At 40.3% G+C, this 11,341-nt stretch overlaps 1 protein-coding gene across 7 annotated transcripts in view; it reads right to left on the minus strand.

Moving 5' to 3' along the window:
* Positions 1–10,233, minus strand: part of PICALM (phosphatidylinositol binding clathrin assembly protein) — a 103,261-nt gene extending 93,028 nt beyond the window's left edge. For 3 of the 7 annotated variants that reach the window (XM_041730274.1, XM_041730272.1, XM_041730273.1), the window contains exon 1: positions 9,767–10,230. In XM_041730274.1, the coding sequence (XP_041586208.1) occupies positions 9,767–9,896 (130 nt within the window). In that variant the 5' untranslated portion in view covers positions 9,897–10,230. Of the gene's footprint in view, positions 1–9,766 lie in introns of all 7 variants that reach the window. The other 4 variants (XM_041730277.1, XM_041730271.1, XM_041730275.1 and 1 more) reach the window with 4 other exon arrangements.
* Positions 10,234–11,341: the final 1,108 nt, after the last annotated feature.

Consider the following 11,341-nt stretch of genomic DNA (forward strand, 5'->3'; position numbering starts at 1 on the left):
AAAGGACCTGAACATTTTTTCAAAGATATACAAATGTCAATAAGCACATAAAAAGATGTTCAACATCATTAGTCATTAGAGAAACACAAACCAAAATCACAAATTATCACTTAACACCCATTTATAGAATGGGTACAATATAAATTTTTTTAATTTTTAAAAGTAACAAGTGCTGGCAAAATGTAGAAAAACTGAAACATTTATACACTGGTGTTGGGAATGTAAATGATGCAGTGGCTGTGGGAAAGTCTGGTCATTTCGCACAAAGTTTAATATTTCCGTGTGATCCAGTAATTATTCTCCTAGGTATATACTCAAAACTAAAAACATGTTCACACAAGCACTTATATAGGAATGTTCTTAATGAGTTTTAAGAAGTAACCAACCCAAATGCCCATCAATGGACATTGATAATGGAATGGATAAACAGAATGTGGCATATCCACCCAAGGGAATATTATTAGGTTATGAGAAAGAATCAAGTAATGTTATATGCTACAACATAAACCTTTGAAAACATTAAGCTGGGAAGCCTTGGTGGCTCAGCAGTTGAGGATCTGCCTTTGGCCCAGGGCGTGATCCTGGAGTCCCGGGATTGAGTCCCACACTGGGCTCCCTGCATTGGAGCCTGCTTCTCTCTCTGCCTGTGTCTCTGCTTATCTCTCTGTGTCTCTCATAAATAAATAAAATCTTAAAAAAATAATAAAAAAAAAATTAAGCTAAATGAAAGTTATCATACATAAGGCCACATATGCATGATTCCATTAACATGAAATGTCCAGAAGAGGAAAATCCATAAAAGTAAATTAATGGTTGTCGGATAATGAACATAGGGAAAATAGAAGTGATTGCTAAATTTGATTTCTTTTGGGGCCAATGGAAAATATTCTAGAATTAGATAGCAGTGATGGTTGCATACAGCACTATACAGATACTAAAACCCACCGAATTGTATACTTTAATGAATTTTATGTTGTGTCAATTATCTCTATGTAAAAATGTTAAAAAAAAAAACCACTTTGCCTCATAACCCCCTTTCTCACATTAGATTTGGATTAAATAATATTTCAAATTACTCAATATCCTGCATCAATCAGATTCCTGCAAACTGTTTCAAGTATGTTAAAAAAAAGTCTGCTGGGGCGCCTGGGTGGCTCAGCTGGTTAGGCATCCACCCAACTCTTGGTTTTGGCTCAGGTCATGATCTCATGACTGTGAAATACCCGGAGTCTATTTGAGATTCTTTCCCCTCCCTCTCTCTCTCTCCTCTTCTGCTCCTCTCCCTGCCCATGCGCTCATGAACACACATGCCACCTGTGTCACTCTCTCTTAAATAAATAAATAAATAAATAAATAAATAAATAAATAAGTAAGTAAATAAGTAAATAAATAAATAAAATCTTTTAGAAGGGGGAGGGGTCTGCCAATCCTCTGTGAATGATGTGAATACCATCTTGCTACTTAGTTTTTGGTATATACTTGAATTACAGTAAGACTTTCACACATTAACTGTATTCAAAATATGGTATATTCATGTTTCTTAAGCATCCACAAGATAGCTATTACAACATGTAATATTTTTAACATCACATATACACACCACAACCCTTGTTCAGAGTTTACAGTCACGTGAAGAGATCTATAACCAACAGAAACATGTTCATTAAGTATAAATATGAAGTCACTTGTACAATATGTCTACAATCTTTAGTGAGAAAAGAAATTTGGAAAGCAATGCTAGCTGCTTTGACCACCAACTAGAAGTGTCCCCTGAGTAAAATTAGAGCCCCTAAGGATGCTTTCAAATAGTAAGTTTATCACTATAAGTATCAGCACCATTTTGGAAATTACTGCTAGAATTCCAAATGTTCAAACGTTCAGTAATCCCCACTAGACCCTAGACCCACTAGACTTCTCGAGATTTAGTGGTCCTACTATCACAATCATCACTACTAACACCTGCCTCCTATTCCATAAAGCTTCATTTTAAAACAATCATTTATTTCCTTTTGCATTTTGACATTATTAAGTGTAATTTATCCTTCCTTACATCTAAAATGAATCTGCCATACAGTTAGTACTCTCGAGGGCACCTGCACACAGACTACAATGTGATTACCACCTCCTAGAGTTGTTCAAGGAAGCAACTCTGAAAAAACATTTCAAATCTATATCTGGTCCCCTCCTTAATTCTTAAAGTTAATTTCTACTTTTAAGAACATATCCTCAAAAACATGTCTCAATACAGTTTTCAAACTAAGCAATGCTACCCCCAGTTTTTTTTTCTGGGACACTGTTTTGAAAACATTACCTACTATTTCAACAAAACTAGCCCTTTTAATGCTAGGTTCCATGAAACACATAGCCATTTGTTACATTTTTTATCAGTGCTACATTTTTATATTTATATTTATAAATATATTTTATATTTTTACATTTAATTTTGAAACCAGGTAATTGCCATTCAGGCCACGAAGAAAATCACCATAAAATTTTTAATTAGGGCAGCCTGGGTAGCTCAGCGGTTTAGCGCCGCCTTCAGCCAAGGGCCTAATCCTGGAGAGCCGGGATCGAGTCCCACGTCGGGTTCTCTGCCTCTCCCTCTCTCTTTCTCTGTGTCTCTCATGAATAAATGAATAAAATATTTTTTAAAAAAATTTTTTAATTAAACGCTTATTGGAATAGATCTCTATACTGTGTCCCATTGTTGTTCATGTAACAGTCTGAGCTGTGAAGGGAGATTAGGTGTAATCATCCAATATTTACTGAACACCCACAGAGTTACTGATTAGGTACTTTGAGATGAGATATAGAACAGTACAGAAAGGTACAGTTCCTATTCTACAGAGAAAACACAGGTGAACCCAAAACATATATAAAAGCATGATACTAACTACAGTTTAACAAAATTATAAATTTTAAAGGGTGATGACAAGTTTGGAGTGACAGGATCAGGGGAAGTTGTTCAGTAATGTCTTTAGGAAAGAGGTTACTTGAACTGTGAGCCTTAAGGAAAGCAAGTTTTTAAAAGGTTTAAAAGGAGGGAGGTATCTGTTTTGACACAGAAAAAACTATTTTGTGTCCAAAGAATGGTATGTGCAGTTGCTAAAAGTTTGAGAGTCAAGAACTTATTTTGGCACAACAGGTTAACTGAAGTGCTTGGCTGAAAAGAAATTGGTTAGATGTTTAAAAAAAGAGAGAGAGAGAGAGAGAGAGAGAGAGAGAAATGGATCGAGTCCCAATTAATGATGAACTTTTTATTAAGGCCTTTTAGGAAAAGAATTAGGTATTATTGTTGGATTGTTTTTGCTTCCAGCGGTCTCCTTTCCAAGCAAGTCACACCGCACTTTCCTTCCAATCTACTTAGCAGTATGTCATAAATTATGCCACATCTCTTGCTCAAAGTCCTCCAAAGGTTGGGTCACTATTAACTACCAAATTACTCCGAGTTTAAAGGATCTCTTAAATCTACTTCCTGAGTATCCTTTTCTCCTGATACACACTCTTCCTTAGTGTTCCATTTTCTAGTCTCAGAACTTTTCCAATTTAAAAACTGGAAACGCCCAATGAGATTCTATTTATGTGGGTTTTCTCAATCAGTATTTACTATATTAGGAGTTAAAACAGAATTTTAAATACATCTACTAATTCTTTTTAAAATAACAAATCTCATTCCATGTTAATAATTTCCATAAAAAATAACTATTTTCAAAAACTAAAATTTAGAACAGGAGTATTGTTTTTACCTTTTTACAAAACTTTTTACTATCTGGCTTAAGAAAAAACTGTTGGATTCATCGTATCTGTTACTACTTTCAATCTTGCTGCAATATCATACCTCTCATAGCCCCCAGAAAATTCTACTGTACATTAGTGAAAGAAGAAAAATAAAAAAGGCAAACAATGTCTTAGTATAGGAATATAGTTTTGACCGCACAAAAAAGCTGAAAGAGTCTTGGGAACTTCCAGAAGTGCCAGAACCACACTTTTAAGAACCACTGCCATGAATAAATGAATATGGTTTATTCATTCCCTGGAACAGAAAAGCATTATGTAAAATGTCACACTGAGATGAAAACACAAACCTGATGCTAGACTTCCTGGGTTCAAATCCCAGTTCTCCTCTTTCTGCTTATGACTAAAATTACTGAACTTCTCAGCACCTTAGCTTCTTCAGTAAAATAGTGATAATAAAACCTTTCTCACAAAGTTGTTGGAAGGAATAAAGTTTAAAGTTAATAAATGTAAAGTGTTTAGTACAGTGAGTGCCCAGCACAAAACAAAAACAAATAAATAATAGTTAAATAAATATAAAATCAAACAATGCATAAATACAAAGAATATGTGTTGCTGTACTGCCACTATGTTCTAGTATAACTTGAAAAATCCTTAATACTGTATTCCGATAACCTAGCCAATTACAACTCTGAACATATTAATACAACAGTTAGGTTCATCAGAATTCCCTTTAAGGAATATCATTAGGAAAATCGGACTACCTGGAAATGTTTCTCCATTAACCATATACACAATGAACATATAAAATTCTAAAAGGTCAAGTCCAAAAATTTCAATTCTCTAGAGAAATGTATAAAGCAGTTTAACAGGGAACATACTGAGACAGAACACAAAGTAACGGAAATGCCACTTCAGCCACCAAAAGAACAGGAAGAGCAAATACTAAGACTGTACTTTGAAAATCTAACCCTATTTCTTCTTGGTAGGGCTCTAACGTCTTGCCAAGAAGCCTTTAAGTTTATTTTTCTTACTTCTTTGATTTTAAAGGGGAAATCATGAAACTAAGCAGTTTGGAACTAAAACAGAAGAGAAGCACTTTTATGTGCATCATGGTAAACTTTTACATCAAATATTCTAAATGATAATCGGGATCAAAATAAACAATTTTATTAAAAATAATGCAATTCTGGTGATTAAAATAGGTATTTTAACTATTAATGTACTTTTAACACATCTAATTGAATATTTCAAATAAGTGTTTCACAAATCAAATAAGGAAAAAAAATCCTAGTCACCTCTAATGAAGTGTTACTTATCTGCCACTCTAAATCTGAAAACACCTCTAAAAATATATTCAGATATATAAAATATAGAGTAAACATAAAAAGCTTTGCTCTAAGTATTTAAAAAAAAAAGATGCCTAGAGTCCAACATTATTTTTAAAAATAACAAGTCCACTAGTGAAGCCTAAGTACTTTTCAAAGGTATTTTAAGAGTTCATTTGCTAATTACAAATAAGGCGGCTACCAAAATGGTTATATATCAAGTTCTCTTCTGAGTTTCTCTTTTAAAATGCATACAATTCAGAGGTATAACTATACATTTATCAAGGAGGAAAAAACTCCATTTGTGTCATTCTACTACATACCTAAGGCATTTGACATACTTGACTCCACTACCATTTTCCGTATTCCAGAACTATTAAAGACTAAATAGTAAGAGACAGAATAGGTTAAATAATGAAAAGTGAAAATATAAATTATATGGTTAACTTTTATGACAAAGAATAGCAACTCCATACATTAACCACAAAGCAATTGCCTCTTTAAAACAAGATCCATTTGGAAAGCCTCTTATTACTTTATTTCTAAACAAGACACACCTTGGGGCAGATTTCCCACTTAGTATCTTCCTCACATGCCATCTTCTTGCAAATCCGATCCCAGTTACTAGATACCCTCCCCAATAATATACAAACAAAGCACCCACTGGATGTCACAAATCAAAATATTTGATTAAAAAGGTAATTACTTCAGATACTTTTTGATATTTTACATACATTTTCAATGGTTATACAACCACTAATCCAAAATACCTTCTACATATTCAATACATGCAAATTATTACTTTAAAAAAATGGTTTCCACAATTAAATTAGGCAAGGTAAAGATCCAGTATACAACAGGCAAATCCCCACTATAGCTACACAGAAATACACTTAAAATCAGTGCTTAATAAGAGCAAGATCTTGATTTGTTGTCAAGACCTAAGGCAGATGATAGATGGAATGAAGTGTCCCTGGAAATTAACCGGGAAAAAAATAGAGATAAAAAGGTGAAACCATTATTGCCATTAATATAAATATTATATTTCAGTGCAGCATGTAAATGCCCAAGGACAGTAAATTAAACAAGCATAGGAAAAAGAAAATTAAGCATTCATATCAAAAAACAAAATAAGACTAAAGGTTATGAAGTCAGATAATAATGGTTTTTGAATTAAGAATTTATAAATTTAAAAAATTGTGTCTGGGGCACCTGGGTAGCTCATTTAAGCGTCCAGACTCTTGATTTCTGCTCAGGTCATGGTCTCGGAGTCTTAGGATTGAGCCCCACACTGGGCTCAGTGCTGGGGGGGTGGAACCTGCTTAAGATTCTCTCTTCTCCAACCCCTCTCTTTAAAAAATTAATAGAAAGTAAAAATTGAGTTTTGTTTATACTTTATTACAGATGTTTGAAGCATTCTTTTTTTTTTTTTTTAATTTTTATTTATTTATGATAGTCACAGAGAGAGAGAGAGAGAGGCAGAGACATAGGCAGAGGGAGAAGCAGGCTCCATGCACCGGGAGCCTGATGTGGGATTCGATCCCGAGTCTCCAGGATCGCGCCCTGGGCCAAAGACAAACGCCAAACCGCTGCGCCACCCAGGGATCCCTGTTTGAAGCATTCTATAACCTCTTTAAATGGAGTTAGAAAAAGGGAAGATTAAATTAGATCATGGTTAGTCCCCAGCAAACTGAAGTCCTTCCATTTAAGGTTTGCTATTCTTCTACTTTGATTATGACCATTAGAGGCCTGAAACTAAACGCAGATTGTATTTATTTTTACATATATGTTTCAAGTTGGACAACTCTTCATAGTAGGGACCCTAGTTAACACTATTATCTATAGACATCTATAAGCAAAGCAAAAGATCTTTCTTAAACAAGTATACAATGTAGTATAAACTAAACTATAACTCATAGATTATAATAATCACTTCCTAATATGGAAAGACCTTGGCGAAATACATAGAAACTACCTCCACAGTGTAAAGGCCTATAGGGAAAAGAACAGTCCTAAGCATATTTTTGTTAGATAGTATTTTAAAAATGAAATTGCTTTCACTAAGTTCAACTAAGGCAATAGTTACTCAAGATATTAGAAGGTGCAAAAAAACTAACCCCTCGCTAGGAAGAAAAATGCCTAAAAAAGAATTATCTCTACATTAAAGCCTGAAGTTCATGGTGTCAAGACACAGAACTGTCTGTGAAAGCCTTTTTAATTTTCTGGAAGCATATTAAAGTGTGTGGGGGAGGGAAGGTGTTCAGAAAAACCACTCATTGGCCAGACTTAGTATAAAGTTACATCATTACTGAAAACTTGCTATATAGGCATTTAAAACAATATGGGGAAAAGAGTATTTTAAAACCTCACTGAAAGGAACTCCAGTAGTGGCAACTTACATGGTTTTAAAGAAAAAAAAAATCACACATTATCAGGAATATTCAAGTTCTGAAGTGGAAGCTTATAAACACAACAGTGGTAGAGAACTACAAACGTGAGTTTACCCTCCAAACCTAATCCCAACTGGCATGTACAGTAGCTGCTATTACATGAGAAAAAGGCTAGCACTAATAAAACCACAAGAAAATATCACTCTCCTAACCCTATTTAACCTATTTTCTACCCTTCTTGACATGTGTTAAAATGACTACTGCTACATTTAAAATACTGCAAAAACCTTTATAAAGACTTATAAAAGCCATACATTTTTTAAAAATGTATCATTTTCCAGTGAGCAGAGAGGAAACTAGTTCTTACAGTAACAAGTAGTTTCTTCACCTACCCCCAACACCAAAAAAGAAAAATAAAAAACAGCTAACAAAAACTGACAGTCTCAGGGCAAACCATAAGATCAGTTACAGCAAGCCAAGTAGTCACTTGAAAGGAAGTAAACCGTAAAGCTGTCTACTCCAAATATCAGATAATCAAAAAATCACATTTGGCTTCACAATTCATTTTAAAGAAGTTTCCATTTACAAAAGTGTCATCATTTAAATATATTCCACATTTTCTAAACAGTCAAGGACTGACAGTTAAAAAGTAGCCTGTATGACCAGCACATTAGAGAAAAACCAAGCAGTAAGGATTTTTTTTTTCACTTTCCCACAGAGAAGGAACAAGTCACAATGAATAATGGGTTTGTCTGTAGCAATAACTTGTTCTAACAGAACTTCATGAGCAAAATATCTTGAAAGAATTCACATTTTGTACTTTTTTTTTTTTTTTAATGCAGACCTTACGGCCAAAGTCCAAAATGAGAAATCAAAACAGGACTCCTGTCAGTGAATTCCCTTTCAGGACATGCTCACTCTTGCTTCCAACAGTAAAGCAAAGTTAACTTTGATGCAGAATGATAAAATTCAGGCTAGTGTGTCCAGTTAACATTTTAAAAAGAATTTATTATTGTGCCTATTTCCCTGTTTTTTTCCTGAAAGGTTTTAGGTTACTCCACTGAGTCAAAGCTTGAGTAACCATCCACTGAACTTTGTACCTCGAGGTAAAGAAAAGAAAAATGAGAGTATTACAAGTGGCTTCCAGGTTTGGAAAAAGTTGGGAGGAGTCAGCTATGGTAATTGTATGTAAGTTAGTGAATGGAGTAATATTATGCCGGTTAAGAGAAAATGGTCCCCCGAGATAACCAGCATAACTAAAAAGCAGTCTGAACTCGAGCATCATCAATCACCTTTTTAGCATTTTTAAAGAGAACGTATGTTATCTGTAGGTTTGATGTTAATCCATCTTTTATTCCAATAACCTACACTTCATACTAAACCTTCTAAACTCAAACCGCCTGGGTTAACAGTTCCAGAAAATGATACCACTATCAGCCAATCCTTCCGCAGATTCCCATTAGAAAAAGAAATATGGGGGGGGGGGGGGAAAGGGGGGCTGACATTCACAACTACCTAAAAAGCGTGAAAATAGAATGATCAAATTCCACCAGAGGCAATTAAACGCTTCCCACAAAGCGCTCCCAACACCCAAACGGAAAACCTTTACTTTCACTGTCACAAAGAAAGTAATTTGGGATAAAAGTCCTATTGAATAGGATACATCTGACATAAAAAGAGACGAAGGGCCCTAACTGAACCTACGGATGCAAAGAAATGTAACCCCAAAATGAGAGAGGACAGAAAAACCAGAGAAGCGAAGGGACAGAAGAGGCCAGAGGAGCAGAGGAAGTGGAAATCACTTCGGCGGAGGCAGCCTCCAGGACTGCGGGGAAGCAGGGCGGCGGGGATCCAGGTCCGCGGAACCGGGCGTTTACGGAACCCGAAGGCTAACGGGGAAACAATGGGGGCGGAGAGGCCGGGAGCGAGCGGAGACGTTCAGGAGAGGGCGACGAGGGAGCACGGGCCGGGGGACCGGCGAGCAGGCGGCTGCACAGGCAGAGGCGGCAGCGCGGCGAGAAGCTGGGCGGAGGCAAGTCGGTCGGGGCGACCGGGCTTCGCGGCTTCGCGGCTCCGCGGCGCCCGGGCGGGAGAGCCGGGGTCCCCCAGGCACCTGGGCGGGGAGTGGCCTACCCGGGAACGGAAGCCGTGAAGGCAGGTGTGATGGCAGCCAAAAAGCACACACCTCGGAGCGGCACAGGACCCGCCGCGCCAGACGAGGCGCAGGCAAGGCAGGGGCAGCACAAGGGGGTAAGAAAACAGAAGGAAAGAACGCGGGCGGCGGGGTCGGGGGCCGCGGGCGGCTTCACTCACAGTCCAGGTGCTTTTTCTTGGGCCCCATGATCTCGTGGGTCGTGGCCTTGCATACTGTCTTGGAGACGGCGGAGCCGGTGACACTGTGCTGGGCGGCGGTGATTCGGTCCGTCAGGCTCTGGCCGGACATCTCTGCGGCTCCTCCGCCACCCCTCCCGCTCGGCAGCCGGCGGGGACAGGGACCCCCAAGCGCCGGAGGACCCCCACCCCCCACCGCACCCCCTACCCCCACCGGCTCCTTCTCCGCCTGCCGGCCTGGGGCGGGGCTCAGGGCCGCGCGCTGCCACCCAGCCCAGAAAGAACCGGCTCGTGTCACCCGCGGGGTCAGGCACGGTGTCGGGCACTCCCCTGCCCCCGCCTCAGCTCAGCCCACCCCTTCCCTGGTCAGCTGGAGCCGGGCAGGGCAAGAGGGACAGGCAGCTGCAGGAAAATGGCGGCGCCAGGCTCCTCCTCGGAGCTTTCCGGGCTGTCCCGGGTCACGTGACTCGGGCGCCGCCCCTCCGCCTCCTTCTCCCGCCCCTTTTCCCTTCCCTTTCCTCTTCGACGCCCGCCCTCCCTCGCTCAGCGAGGGAAGAGCGGGGCGGCGCCCGCGCGTTACGTGCTGGAACCCGCCCGGCGGGCGCAACAGGAGGCCCGCCCCGGGGCAGCGCGCGGCCGGCCGCGTCACGTGACGCTCCCTGCCAACAGGTCGCCCGAGGCGGGCCGCGGGGGTCACAGAGGGCAGGTGGGGCGGGGGAGGGGCGGGCCGGGGGCTGGCGGGGGGCCGGGGGGGGGGGCCGCGTCGGCCGCGTCTCCCCTCTCCCGCCCCGAGGGTCTCCTGGTGCGGGTGGTTGAAACCAACAGCCTGACAAAGAGGCGGTGCGGCTGCCTTCACAGCTCCGCCTGGGCCAGGGTCGGGCGAGGGCTCCGGATCCCGGGACTTCAGTGGCCGAGTCCAGATTTTGCTGAGGGACTCCCCCAAAGCCGTCCGCCTGGTTTTAAGGAAAAGGAAGACGCTTCATTCGGCGCATTTCCTGAGCCTGCCAGCAGGCCTCTCCCTACCGTGGAGTTGCTGACGCTCTCCCTGCTTCCTTACTCCAGAAGGGATGGGGTCCCCCCCCCATTTTCTTGAAAGGCTTGGAAATGTCACCCGTTTCTGTTTATTTCTCCTCTGAAGACTCAGACACGTTGCTGCCGGACTAAATTTAGAGACTAACCGGCCTGTATTCCTTCTGTAGGGTGTCGAATAGGACAGGAAACACATAACTTCACTGGAATTTGAAAAGGGAAGTAGTAGGATGATGTCAACAAATTAGCTTGACCCTACAAGGCTGAGTGCCTTCGTGACTTAGGTCCAGACCATAGAAGGAAGTGAGAGGGCTGGTAAATGGAGAAGTCCCATTCAAAGAATTGAGACATCACTACCTGCCATCACCCCCTACTTTAGTCTTTCTTCCCTTTGGCCTTATTTTCTCTTGGGTAAACCGGGTTTTCAGAAGAGACACGGACACTGACCTGTAGACATTTTAGAGGAATGAACTGTCCTGTGAATCTGTTCTATGAGATCCATATCTTTAACAGAGCCTTTTAAAATGT

The sequence above is a fragment of the Vulpes lagopus genome, chromosome 15 (genome assembly GCF_018345385.1).
Source record: "Vulpes lagopus strain Blue_001 chromosome 15, ASM1834538v1, whole genome shotgun sequence".
Taxonomy (NCBI): Eukaryota; Metazoa; Chordata; class Mammalia; order Carnivora; family Canidae; genus Vulpes; species Vulpes lagopus.